This window comes from Nerophis ophidion, linkage group LG04, assembly GCF_033978795.1.
Source record: "Nerophis ophidion isolate RoL-2023_Sa linkage group LG04, RoL_Noph_v1.0, whole genome shotgun sequence".
Taxonomy (NCBI): Eukaryota; Metazoa; Chordata; class Actinopteri; order Syngnathiformes; family Syngnathidae; genus Nerophis; species Nerophis ophidion.
Window position 1 is genome coordinate 3,038,588 of NC_084614.1, and position 14,566 is coordinate 3,053,153.

Sequence of the window (14,566 nt, forward strand, 5' to 3'; positions counted from 1 at the left end):
GTTCAGCATCTTTGTTTTCTACCTGTCAATTGTCAGTTCAGCATCTTTGTTTTCTACCTGTCAACTGTTAGTTTAGCATCTTTGTTTTCTACCTGTCAACTGTTAGTTCAGCATCTTTGTTTTCTACCTGTCAACTGTCAGTTCAGCATCTTTGTTTTCTACCTGTCAATTGTCAGTTCAGCATCTTTGTTTTCTACCTGTCAACTGTCAGTTCAGCATCTTTGTTTTCTACCTGTCAACTGTTAGTTCAGCATCTTTGTTTTCTACCTGTCAACTGTCAGTTCAGCATCTTTGTTTTCTACCTGTCAATTGTCAGTTCAGCATCTTTGTTTTCTACCTGTCGACTGTCAGTTTAGCATCTTTTTTTTCTACCTGTCAACGGTCAGTTTAGAATTTCAGTTTTCTACCTGTCAACTGTCGGTTTAGAATCTTTTTTTTCTACCTGTCAACTGTCAAGTTTAGCATCTTTGTTTTCTACCTGTCAACTGTCAGTTCAGCATCTTTGTTTCATACCTGTCAACCGTCAGTTTAGCATCTTTGTTTTCTACCTGTCAACTGTCAGTTTAGCATCTTTGTTTTCTACCTGTCAACTGTTAGTTTAGCATCTTTGTTTTCTACCTGTAAACTGTCAGTTCAGCATCTTTGTTTTCTACCTGTCAACTGTCAGTTCAGCATCTTTGTTTTCTACCTGTCAACTGTTAGTTTAGCATCTTTGTTTTCTACCTGTCAACTGTTAGTTCAGCATCTTTGTTTTCTACCTGTCAACTGTCAGTTCAGCATCTTTGTTTTCTACCTGTCAATTGTCAGTTCAGCATCTTTGTTTTCTACCTGTCGACTGTCAGTTTAGCATCTTTTTTTTCTACCTGTCAACTGTCAGTTTAGAATTTCAGTTTTCTACCTGTCAACTGTCGGTTTAGAATCTTTTTTTTCTACCTGTCAACTGTCAAGTTTAGCATCTTTGTTTTCTACCTGTCAACTGTCAGTTCAGCATCTTTGTTTCATACCTGTCAACCGTCAGTTTAGCATCTTTGTTTTCTACCTGTCAACTGTCAGTTTAGCATCTTTGTTTTCTACCTGTCAACTGTTAGTTTAGCATCTTTGTTTTCTACCTGTAAACCGTCAGTTCAGCATCTTTGTTTTCTACCTGTCAACTGTCAGTTCAGCATCTTTGTTTTCTACCTGTCAACTGTTAGTTTAGCATCTTTGTTTTCTACCTGTCAACTGTTAGTTCAGCATCTTTGTTTTCTACCTGTCAACTGTCAGTTCAGCATCTTTGTTTTCTACCTGTCAACTGTCAGTTCAGCATCTTTGTTTTCTACCTGTCAATTGTCAGTTCAGCATCTTTGTTTTCTACCTGTCGACTGTCAGTTTAGCATCTTTGTTTTCTACCTGTCAAATGTCAGTTTAGAATTTCAGTTTTCTACCTGTCAACTGTCAGTTTAGCATCTTTTTTTTCTACCTGTCAACTGTCGGTTTAGCATCTTTAGCTGAGGGCCACGGGCTTCCTCCGGGCCGGGTAACGCATCCTCTCTTATATTCTTCCACGGGGGTATCGTAACCCTGATGAGGGGGGGCATTTGGGTGCTACACTTTGCCCAAGGGTGACTCAGAACTATGTAAGGCAGGGGCGTTCAACTCCCAGAGGCTTTATACAAGCCCACATACTGGAATGTGGGCCATATCTCCTCTCTGGCTCGGAACACTTCGGGATCCCCCAGGAGGAAGTTGCTAATGTTGCTCTGGAGAGGGAAATCTGGGGGTCTCTGCTGGAGCTGTTGTCCCCGCGACCCGATTCCGAATAAGCGGTTGAACTGGCCTGCCACGAGACAAGCTCTACCAGCTCAGCGTGCCCGACTCCCTCTTTCTGACAGAACAAAGACAGCACGTGCGGCTGGGGAAGATTGTCACGGACAGTCGAACCACTAACACTGGTACTCCTCAGGGCTGTGTACTTTACCCCTGGCTCTTCTCCCTTTATACAAACTGCTGCACCTCCAGTCACCAGGCGGTAAAGCTGCTGAAGTTTGCGGAAGACACTACCCTCATCGGGCTCATCTCAGATGGCGATGAGTCAGCCTACAGGAGAGAGGTGGACCGGCTGGCGTCCTGGTGCAGCCTCAACAACTTGGAGCTGAACCCCCAGAAAACAGTAGATCATGGACTTCAGGAAAGTCAGAGCCCCACTATCCCCCCTCACCCACTCCCGTCTCCATTGTGGACTCCTTCCGTTTCTTGGGCGCCACCATCACCCAAGACCTCAAGTGGGAGCCGACCATCAGCTCCCTCATCAAGAAGGCCCAGCAGAGGACGTACTTCCTGCGGCAGCTGAGGAAACTTAAGGTGCCGACCAAGATGCTGGTGCACTTTTATTCAGCCATCATGGAGTCCATCCTCACCTCCTCCATCACCGTGTGGTTCCCCGGTGCCACAGTCCAGGATAAACATGGACTGCAGCGCATTGTACGTGCTGCTGAGAAGTTGATTGGCTGCCAGCTCCCATCCCTCCAGGACCTGTTCTCCTCCAGGACCAGGAGGCGTGTGGGTCGGATCACAGCTGACTCTTCTCACCCTGGACGCAAACTATTCTCCCCTCTCCCCTCAGGCAGGGGACCCACACCTCCCGCCACCTGAACAGTTTTTTCCCCACGACCATCAGATACTTGAACAAGAGCAAGATCTGATAGCTCAGTTACAGCTTATCTTATTACCTATTCTGTCTCATATGTCTTCTATGTTGCACCGTTGCACCAAGAAAAATTCCTAGTTTGTGAACCCGTTCTCAAACAATGGTAATAAAAACTATTCTGATTCTGATTCTGATTCTGATTGAAGATGAATGGATGGATGGATGGAATGTCAGCACTATTTTTTTTCCCTGCAACTTCAAATGCACTTGTTTCAGTAAATGAAATACAGCGTTTTAAAAGCATACACAATCTGTGTAAATATGTTAGTCTGTGGTTAAAAGGACTTGAAAGGACTCAAACCTCAAAATGCAGGACTTGGGACTTTCCATTCTTGACTTTGGACTTGACTCGGGACTTGCCTGTCTTGACTCGAGACTTGAGGGCAGAGACTTACTTGTGACTTGCAAAACAATGACTTGGTCACACCTCTGGGTTGACTGGCACCACTAAATGGTCTCTAGTGTGTGAATGTGAGTGTGAATGTTGTCTGTCTACTTCCAAAGTAAATTGTTCAGGTGTGTCACTAACTAATTGGCAAGTACCTGTTGTCCCCGGCGTCCTGCACAATAAACACGGAGAGCACATAGCGTCCTCCATTTAAACAAATGTGTCTCATTATCTACAAAATCCTTTTCAGCTTCTCCGCCCCTGGCAGGTTTGTAATCCTCAATAGCTCAAACTAATAAATTCAGATTATTTTTTCTTCCATGAATCAATCAATGTCAATCAATGTTTATTTATATAGCCCTAAATCACAAATGTCTCAAAGGACTGTACAAACCACTACGGCATCCCCGGAAGAACCCACATAAGGGCAAGGAGAACTCACACCCAGTGGGCAAGGAGAACTCACACCCAGTGGGCAAGGAGAACTCACCCAGTGGGCAAGGAGAACTCACACCCAGTGTGCAAGGAAAACTCACACCCAGTGGGCAAGGAAAACTCACACCCAGTGGGCAAGGAGAACTCACACCCAGTGGGCAAGGAGAACTCACACCCAGTGGGCAAGGAGAACTCACACCCAGTGGGCAAGGAGAACTCACACCCAGTGGGCAAGGAGAACTCACACCCAGTGGGCAAGGAGATCTCACACCCAGTGGGCAAGGAAAACTCACACCCAGTGGGCAAGGAGAACTCACACCCAGTGGGCAAGGAGAACTCACACCCAGTGGGCAAGGAGAACTCACACCCAGTGGGCAAGGAGATCTCACACCCAGTGGGCAAGGAGAACTCACACCCAGTGGGCAAGGAGAACTCACAACCAGTGAGCAAGGAGAATTCACACCCAGTGGGCAAGGAGAACTCACACCCAGTGGGCAAGGAGAAATCACACCCAGTGGGCAAGGAGAACTCACAACCAGTGAGCAAGGAGAACTCACACCCAGTGGGCAAGGAGAACTCACACCCAGTGGGCAAGGAGAACTCACACCCAGTGGGCAAGGAGAACTCACAACCAGGGAGCAAGGAGAACTCACACCCAGTGGGCAAGGAGAACTCACAACCAGGGAGCAAGGAGAACTCACACCCAGTGGGCAAGGAGAACTCACACCCAGTGGGCAAGGAGAACTCACACCCAGTGGGCAATGATGACTATGAGATTCTTGGAGAGGAGCTCAAATGTGGGCAACGCTCCCCACTCTAGGGGACCGAAAGCCACGGATGTGAACCTATTATAAAACTGCAAAACAGGTTTAATTAATTGACCCAGGCAAACCGGTTCTGCTCAAACCACTTGATGAAGGAGGCAGATCAAGATGCCCGGCTGTATATATAAAGGCAGGGAAGGAGCTCCAGTCCAAACCCTACCAGCAGACCTTCTTCAGTGCGGTGAGTCATTTCTTCTTCTTAGATTCCAGGATAAAGACGATTGATGAAAAGTGTGGTGTGTGTTGTGCATGTAGAGAGGACCATGGTACTCTTGGACATTGGCATTGTCCATCAAAAGTTGAGGTACTCTAGGTTTCTGGAGCCTTTAGTTTTTCAATGTTCCTGTAGACCGGTGCGGTTTGTGTTTCCAGCACATTTCACAGTTCAGGTAGTTTCTACAAGTCAGACTGGAGACGTATGGATAAGTGGTACAGTACGTGTCTACCTTGATTCCTTGACTATGTTCTACAAAAAAAACAGGCTTTTGTCCACAGGGTCCAACAGTCAGAAAGTCGTACCGTCATTCAATGATAAATCCATGCGGGTTTTACAGTTTCATTTATTTTTTTAGGTTTATTTTTTTCTTCATATTCAGACTTTTTACCTTTAGCGTGGTGTATGTCCTCAACTGAAAGGGTGTGGCATCAAGGATAGGACGTTGCCTTTAGGGGATGTAATTTGATGCCATATTTAGGGACCAAATGTCCCTTTGGGACAGAGGACCCTATTGTATTTCTAAGGGTGTATTATTATTATACCGCCAACTCTTTGAGCTGTAATTTGACCTTCTTAACATGTTTCAAAACTCACCAAATTTTACACACACATCAGGACTAGGAAAAATTGCTATCTAGTAAAAAACCAAACCCTAAAACTCAAAATTGCACTGCAGCGCCCCCTAGGAAAAAACACAGACAGAACTTATTGTAACTTCAGTTAAGAATGTCATAGGGACAGTAAACAAAAACCTCTATGTAGGTCTGACTTAGACCTACATTTCATACACCTACAGCCTTCAGCAAAAATCAACAAAAAGTTGGCAAAAACCCCTTCAAAACAAAAGTTCCCTAAACAATGTCATTTTTGCCTCTTTGAGCTGTAATTTGACCGCCTTAAAATGCTTCAAAAATCATCAAACTAGACAAACACATCAGGACTGGTGAAAATTACAATTTAGTAAAAAACCGAACCCCAAAACTCAAAATCGCCACCTAGGAATAAAACACTGACAAAACTGCTCTTGGGAAGAAAACACAGACAAAACTGCTTATAACTTCCGGTAAGAATGTCATAGAGACATGAAATAAAGACCTCTATGTAGGTCTCATTTAGGCCTACATTTCATTGATTGACATTCTTCAGCAAAAATCAACAGGAAGTTGGCAATTTCCCCTTCAAAACAAAAGTTTTGTATAACCCAATCACTTTTTCTCAAACATTATCTCCTCTGAGCGCGTTTGTTGTGTCGGCTTCAAACTCACACAGGAAAGAGATTGAACCCCTTTGATTGAAAGTTGCGCAAAGAGTTTTTCTAACTGCTCCGGTTTTGATTTTACGAGCCTTCAAAGAACCTGATGCTGCTGCGCTGCTGCCGTCTCAAGATGGCCGCTTGAAAGCAGGAAGCACTAGCGTGACCACACAATGCAGAAAAGGTAGGTAATGTGCGGGTAAAGATATGTTGACTGGGTGAAAGAAGGAGGCACCAGTTTGACTCCAGGATACAGAGAAGGTAGGTACTGTGCAGGTAAAGATATGTTGAATGGGTGATGGCAGGAAGCACCAGCGTGTATGGGTGAAAGAAAGAAGCACCAGTGTGACCCCAGGTTGCAGGGAAGGTAGGTAATGTGCAGAGAAAAGCTATGTTGAATGGGTAAAGGCAGGAAACACCAGCAAAAGTCGGTCCCGTCCATCGCTGCTTGCAGCTTTAATTTATTTAGGTATTGTGTACAGAACCGAGACAGGCCCAACATGAAATTAAAAACACATAATGAATTCTTCAACTGTGATTGGCTACTGTTTGTATCTCATTTCACACAAAAATTATTGCAACTCAAAAGTTCTTTTCATTCGTCCTCATCTCCTCTGTCAAGTTTCCGGAAATAACAACAGGGGGGGGGAAAGATATTCCTGCAAAATGTAACGACGACGATCGTATTCCAATAAAACTTTCTTGACGAACCCCAAGATGCAGAGAAGGAGGCAGGCATTGCGTAAGAAAACGTGATTTAATTCAACACTAAAACAAGAACAAACCAAAAGGGTACCAACAGAAGGCGCGTACGAGGCGGATAACAAACTTGGCTAAGAACAAAAACACGACGGAACTATGGCATGAGCAGAGTGAACAGACGTAGACAAAGCTACAAGCGACAAGACAGGCACGACCGTTATCCAGCACTGACTGGAGGACAAAGCAGGTAAAAATAGGACCGGGCTGATTGACACCAGGTGTGGCCAGGTGCCAATCAGCCTGAGCTGAGGGGAAACAACGCCCAGGGAGAAAAACAGGAAACAGACAAAACAAAGACACATGCAGAGGAAAAACAAAGACATAAACCAAACCGTCAGGGACAAGCCTGACATCCATCCATCCATCCATTTTCTTCCGCTTATCCGAGGTCGGGTCGCGGGGGCAACAGCCTAAGCAGGGAAACCCAGACTTCCCTCTCCCCAGCCACTTCGTCTAGCTCTTCCCGGGGGATCCCGAGGCGTTCCCGGGCCAGCCGGGAGACATAATTTTCGCAACGTGTCCTGGGTCTTCCCCGTTGCCTCCTACCGGTTGGACGTGCCCTAAACACCTCCCTAGGGAGGCGTTCGGGTGGCATCCTGACCAGATGCCCAAACCACCTCATCTGGCTCCTCTCGATGTGGAGGAGCAGCGGCTTTACTTTGAGTTCCTCCCGGATGGCAGAGCTTCTCACCCTATCTCTAAGGGAGAGACCCGGAAACTCATTTGGGCCGCTTGTACCCGTGATCTTATCCTTTTGGTCATGACCCAAAGCTCATGACCATAGGTGAGGATGGGAACGTAGATCGACCGGTAAATTGAGAGCTTTGCCTTCCGGCTCAGCTCCTTCTTCACCACAACAGATCGGTACAACGTCCGCATTACTGAAGACGCCGCACCGATCCGCCTGTCGATCTCACCATCCACTCTTCCCTCACTCGTGAACAAGACTCCTAGGTACTTGAACTCCTCCACTTGGGGCAGGGTCTCCTCCCCAACCCGGAGATGGCATTCCACCCTTTTCCGGGCGAGAACAATGGACTTGGACTTGGAGGTGCTGATTCTCATTCCAGTCGCTTCACACTTGGCTGCGAACCGATCCAGTGAGAGCTGAAGATCCCGGTCAGATGAAGCCATCAGGACCACATCATCTGCAAAAAGCAGAGACCTAATCCTGCGCCTAGAAATTCTGTCCATAAAAGTTATGAACAGAATCGGTGACAAAGGACAGCCTTGGCGGAGTCCAACCCAAGCCTGACATTTCTGTGTTCAATCCGTCAGCATTTGTAAGGAACCTTGTTCAGCTTTCAGTTTCTACAGTTTCCAGCGGGGCGAGCTGTACTTGAGTCCTAGAGGGCTACACACAATAGTCAACCATGGCTCTGGTAGAGCAACATGGTTGAGATAGAGGTGTCCATGGTCTTCCTGACCACTGAACATCTTCTGATGGACACCACCTACCTTCTGTCAAGCATTCAGTCTTGTGTTTCACTGTCTTACAGGACGTACTTCTTCTCGGTCATCGCAGGACACACAAAAACAACCATGATCAAGATTTTCCTCCTTCTGCTTCTGCTTGTCGGTAAGTCCTCCGGCGCTAAAGTGGACATGACGTACAGAACTGTACACACTGTACTGCGATACTTGAAGTACACCGGAAGTATGTGACGGCATTCCAATCCAACAGGAACAAACAGTCAAGTGACTGACGATATCCCTGATGGCGGCGGTGATGACGGCGGTGATGGCGGCGGTGACGAAGGGGGTGATGGCGGCGGTGACGAAGGGGGTGATGGCGGCGGTGACGAAGGGGGTGATGGCGGCGGTGACGAAGGGGGTGATGGCGGCGGTGACGAAGGGGGTGATGGCGGCGGTGACGAAGGGGGTGATGGCGGCGGTGACGAAGGGGGTGATGGCGGCGGTGACGAAGGGGGTGATGGCGGCGGTGACGAAGGGGGTGATGGCGGCGGTGATGGCGGCGGTGACGCTCCATTAATCCCCATCGGTTTTGTCTTGCCCGAAGGCATTGAACTTTGCATCAGGATTCCCGAATCTGCGGATCCCAACAGCCACATTACCTTCAAGGTTATTGACGGCGTGGTCAAATTAAAGGTGTCCACCACCCATTAAACCGCTAAACTCTTAACAGTTTAGAAAGCGCTCAGCAGTTTATCGGAATTAGAACTGCGGCGATATTAGTTTGACATTTACTTCTGAGATCATGTTCCTGTTCTGTTGATGACCCCCCCCCGGGGGCGGGTGTGGTTACGGGTGATGTGTAGCGGTATAGCTCGGTTGGTCGAGTGGCAATGCCGGCAACTCGAGGGTTCCAGGTTCGATCCCCACTCCCGCCATCCTAGCCACTGCCGTTGTGTCCTTGGACGAAGACACTTTACCCACCTGCTCCCGCTGACACCCCACACTGCTTCAAATGTAACTTAGATATCGGGTTTCACCATGTAGAAGCGCTTTGAGTCACTAGAGAAAAGCGCTACATAAATATAATTCACAATTCACTGTCACGCATGATTGAAAATCATGAGGTCTTTGTGCTCTCTGTTACTTGTCAGTTTTTCTTGTCATCAATCAAACAATAAAATGACCTAATCAAACTTGACACTGCTCTCTTTTTTTCCCACAATTGAAACATTGAATCATCCACATTTAATATTGAAACTTCAACGTTTATCATTGAAACATCTGCATTTGATATTGAAACATGTATATCTTATATTGAAACACTTACATTTATTAATGAAACACCGACGAACCCCGTTTCCATATGAGTTGGCAAATTAGTTCGATGTAAAAATAAACAGAATACAAGGATTTGCAAATCCTTTTCAAGCCATATTCAGTTGAATATGCTACAAAGACAACATATTTCATGTTCAAACTCATAAACTTTATTTTTTTTTTGCAAATAATAATTAACTTAGTATTTCATGGCTGCAACATGTGCCAAAGTAGTTGGGAAAGGGCATGTTCACCACTGTGTTACATCACCTTTTCTTTTAACAACACTCAATAAACGTTTGGGAACTGAGGAAACTAATTGTTGAAGCTTTGAAAGTGGAATTCTTTCCCATTCTTGTTTTATGTAGAGCTTCAGTCCTTCAACAGTCCGGGGTCTCCGCTGTCCTATTTTACGCTTCACACATTTTCCATGGGAGACAGGTCTGGACTGCAGGCGGGCCAGGAAAGTACCTGCACTCTTTTACTATGAAGCCACGCTGTTGTAACACGTGGCTTGGCATTGTTTTGCTGAAATAAGCAGGGTCGTCCATGATAACGTAGCTTGGATGACAACATATGTTGCTCCAAAACCTGTATGTACCTTTCAGCATTAATGGTGCCTTCACAGATGTGTAAGTTACCCATGCCTTGGGCACTAATGCACCCCCATACCATCACACATGCTGGCTTCTAACTTTGCGCCTTCAACAATCCGGATGGTTGTTTTCCTCTTTGGTCCAGAGGACACCACGTCCACCGTTTCCAAATATAATTTGAAATCTGGACTCGTCAGACCACAGAACACTTTTCCACTTTGCATCAGTCCGTCTTAGATGAGCTCGGGCCCAGGGAAGCCGGCGGCCTTCCCGGGTGTTGTTGATAAATGGCTTTCGCTTTGTATTGAAGAGTTTTAACTGGCACTTACAGATGTAGCGACCAACTGTAGTTACTGACTGTGGTTTTATGAAGGCAGATGTACACATTATGACTCTTCGCTTCCTCAGCAAATGGAAGGGTCTTCACATAAACGGCCAAAGCAGTACTCTGGAATGCCCTCCCGGTAACAGTTTGAGATGCTACCTCAGTAGAAGCATTTAAGTCCCATCTTAAAACTCATTTGTGTACTCCAGCCTTTGAATAGACCCCCTTTTTAGACCAGTTGATCTGCCGCTTATTTTCTTTTCTCCTCTGCCCCCCTCTCCCTTGTGAAGAGAGTGCAGACATGCACCTGGGGATAGGTTGATTGGCAACACTAAACGGTCCCTAGTGTGTGAATGTGAGTGGGAATGTGGTCCGTCTATCTGTGTTGGCCCTTTGGTGAGGTGGTGACTTGTCCAGGGTTCACCCTGCCTTCCGCCCGAATGCAGCTGAGATAGGCTCCAGCAATATATATATATGTGTATATATATAAAGACTTGTTCTTTGGATGAGGCTTGCATAACAAGCATTTCGAATGTGGTGTTGAGGTGTGTCCTCAGTACCAACCTGGATCAGGTGAGTAATCCTGCGCCGGAGCAAAGGAATGGAGGCAAACAGGAAGTGTGATGTGAGGCGTGAGTGCGAGACTAGAAACTAATAATAACTGGGTTGTTGTCTGGCCCGGGAGACGACAACAGAGAGGGGCCTGCGAGCCGGACTAAGGAAGCAGCGGCACAGACCGGCTCTGACATAAACTTCATTGACCGGACCGCGTCTATGGTCCTCAAAACATACAAGCTGCAGCTACTGCTGACGGATTGCAACACTCAGGACTGATGCGGGACATTAATAACAGAAACTTGGCTTCACTCACTGGTCCTGGATGCGTAAGCACGGCAAACAGGCCGCACCCGGTATCGCTTTGTCAGAACCAGCAACTCCGGTAAGACCAGAGAAGGGGGACTTTGCTTCGATGTACAGAGAGCAAAGTTAGAGTCAGCAAGTGGGTCAGAAGCTATGGCCGTTGATGTGAAGACCCCGTGTACATCTGACCTCCATGCTATTTCTAGCATGGCTCTCGTCCAGCTCTTCTACGTCATAAACAGACTGCAGAAGGCTCATCCTGAAGGAGGTTTGGTCGCAGCCAGGGGATTTCAATCTAAAGAATGTTTTACCCAAGTCTGTGCAGTATGTACAAGGTCCCACTAGAGGGCAAAACACAGTAGACACGGTCTATTGTTTGTACATTGTAATATATATATAATAAAATACATTGAGCTATACTGCCCCCTTGTGTCCGTGCCGTCTCACCTCCTCCTTACAACTACAAGAGGATGGTGGAGAACCATCTGGCTAACAACCAAACAAAAGCAAGTGTGGCAGGGCTTCAGGTATCTCACCAACTATACGGATCCTGACATCCTGGCCAGGGGCTTTTTCAACCTTATGTGCTCGGACCGGAGCTAAAAAGTCCCAAGGAGCTCGACTAATCCCTTCAAAATAGACACAGATCCCACATCGGGGCAAGGAACAACTCAACGTTGGGGGGGACTGCAGATGACCGGTGTGACCGGTGCAATGGACCTCGAGTGGATCTAACATAATATTGTGAGAGTCCAGTCCATAGTGGATCTAACATAATAGTGAGAGTCCAGTCCATAGTGGACATAACATAATAGTGAGAGTCCAGTCCATAGTGGATCTAACATAATAGTGAGAGTCCAGTCCATAGTGGATCTAACATAATAGTGTGAGAGTCCAGTCCATTGTGGCTCTAACATAATAGTGAGAGTCCAGTCCATAGTGGGTCTAGCATAATAGTGAGAGTCCAGTCCATAGTGGATCTAACATAATAGTGTGAGAGTCCAGTTCATAGTGGCTCTAACATAATAGTGAGAGTCCAGTCCATAGTGGGTCTAGCATAATAGTGAGAGTCCAGTCCATAGTGGATCTAACATAATAGTGAGAGTCCAGTCCATAGTGGATCTAACATAATAGTGTGAGAGTCCAGTCCATTGTGGATCTAACTGTTGGGATGTCGCATGGCTGCAGTTGTGTGACCTCAAGTATGCAAAAATCCAGGAGAGCAGAAAGCCGGTAAGATGATTTTAATTTCATCAAAGTAAAAGATATAAACAGAAAGCAGTCTTGCATGGAGATGTTCCCAACATGGTTTTAACTTCGAGCACTGAGGAGTGCTCGAGTGAAACATAAATAGACCTATGTTGATTGACAGCAGCTGAGGACCGCTGCCAATCAACGGCGAGTGTGACAAAAACAGTGCTCAGCGGAGTAAACAGGAAGTATGACAAAATAAGAGCACTGAACAGGAAATAAAGTACAAAACACGAAAAACTATCAGTAAGTAAGTGACAGATCGTTACAGGACCTCCCCCTCAAGGAACAGATACCAGATGTTCCCTGGAAAAGAAAAATGGAAAAAAATGTCCACAAAGTAAGGGAGGATGGAAGGAGGATTTGGTGGAAGGTCGCCAAACCTCGTGTCCCCGCAGCCAGCGAGGGAAAGTCAGGTGGCGACGGCGCGTAGAGCGCCGCTGGAACTGGCGGGGCGGGCGGCCACGGAACAGCCACATCATTGGCCGAAAAAGAGACGAGTGCATCCCGCGAGGAGGACGCCCAGGGCACGGCCACATCCGCGGCTGACGTGGAGGCGGGCGCGCTGAAGCAGGCCCGGAGACAGCAGACAAAGCGGCGGGGGCTGCAGCCAAAACAGATACCTCTGCAGGAGGCGGCTGAGGAGCCGATGTTGGTGCCGGCGTGGAAGCGGCAGACGTCATCAACGGCGTGGAAGCGGAAGACGTCATCAACGGCGTGGAAGCGGCAGACGTCATCGGCGGCGTGAAAGCGGCAGACGTCATCGGCGGCGTGAAAGCGGCAGACGTCATCGGCGGCGTGAAAGCGGCAGACGTCATCGGCGGCGTGAAAGCGGCAGACGTCATCGGCGGCGTGAAAGCGGCAGACGTCATCGGCGGCGTGAAAGCGGCAGACGTCATCGGCGGCGTGAAAGCGGCAGACGTCATCGGCGGCGTGAAAGCGGCAGACGACGCCGGGCGAGGAGCAGCAAATGCTGGCCGAGGAATAGCGGATGCCGGCGGTGACGAAGCCCGGCGTGGTGCTGCTCTTGGCGGCGTTGGAACCGTGCGTAGTGCCGGCGTTGGGGCTCGGCGTGGAGCCGGCGTTGGGGCTCGGCGTGGAGCCGGCGTTGGGGCTCGGCGTGGAGCCGGCGTTGGGGCTCGGCGTGGAGCCGGCGTTGGGGCTCGGCGTGGAGCCGGCGTTGGGGCTCGGCGTGGAGCCGGCGTTGGAGCTGTGCGAAAGCCCGCTAGGGACGTAGATGTCTCCGTGGAAGGAGACGCTGGCGGGGGTGACAGCGGTGTGTGCCTGGCTGCACCGCAGTGTATAGTGGGCCCCCCTCCACTAGGTGGCTGCCAGACACCGTTCACACATGCGGGAAAACGTGCCTGCTCGTCGGAGTCCCCCGGTGCGAAAACCAGGGACGGGCGGGAGGGGACCAGGAGGAGGGACGAAGACACGTCCCGTGCCAAGTCCCAGCAGGAGGACAAAAGCGACCTCACTGTGGGCTCGGTGATGAGGGGGGTGACGACCGGGGTGACGACGGGGGTGACGACCGGGGTGATGACAGGAGTGAAAACGGGAGTGACAACAGGGGTGACGACCGGGGTGACGACGGGGGTGACGACCGGGGTGATGACAGGAGTGACAACAGGGGTGACGACAGGGGTGACGACGGGGGTGACGACGGGGGTGACGACCGGGGTGATGACAGGAGTGACAACAGGGGTGACGACAGGGGTGACGACGGGGGTGACGACGGGGGTGACGACCGGGGTGATGACAGGAGTGAAAACGGAAGTAATCCAGCACCCGCCATCGATATTTTGTTGGACGAAGGCGTTGAAGTTTGCATTGGGCTTCGCAATCCCGTAGAATATGACAACCGCCACATTACCTTCAAGGTTGTTGACGGCGTGGTCAAATTGAAGGTGTCCACCGCCCATTAAGCCGCTAAACTCTTAACAATTTAGAAAGCGCTCAGCTGTTTATCGTAATTAGAAGTGCAGCGATATCAGTTTGACATTTACTTCTGAGATCATGTTCCTGTTCTACCGTTCTCACTGTCACTCTGTTAACGACCTCAGGGGGCGGGTGTTGTTGGGAAGTGCTGACCTATGGTGATGTTTGGCAGTATTCACACACTTTAGTCATTGTTGAAAAGTCTGGGTTGGTGTTTCCTTCTTTGGAGAATTACATCTGATAGAAGATAACCAAGGACTTTGTGCTGTCTGTTACTCTCTGTAAGCTTCTTCTGGCA

General features: G+C 48.3%; 1 protein-coding gene across 1 annotated transcript; it reads left to right on the plus strand.

Moving 5' to 3' along the window:
• The first annotated feature begins 4,434 nt into the window (after positions 1-4,434).
• Positions 4,435-9,178, plus strand: LOC133550742 (uncharacterized). The gene is made up of 3 exons (XM_061896746.1): positions 4,435-4,514; positions 8,064-8,143; positions 8,249-9,178. The coding sequence occupies exons 2-3, from the start codon at positions 8,107-8,109 to the stop codon at positions 8,689-8,691; spliced, it is 480 nt and encodes a 159-aa protein (XP_061752730.1). The 5' UTR covers positions 4,435-4,514; positions 8,064-8,106; the 3' UTR covers positions 8,692-9,178.
• Positions 9,179-14,566: the final 5,388 nt, after the last annotated feature.

What these genes read in the sequence shown, in the direction of transcription:
- LOC133550742 (XM_061896746.1), top strand. Translation starts at nt 8,107, where the DNA reads ATGATCAAGATTTTCCTCCTTCTGCTTCTGCTTGTCG. An exon ending in CCTTCTGCTTCTGCTTGTCG is followed by an intron (nt 8,144 to 8,248) that starts GTAAGTCCTCCG and finishes CCAATCCAACAG; the next exon opens with GAACAAACAGTCAAGTGACT.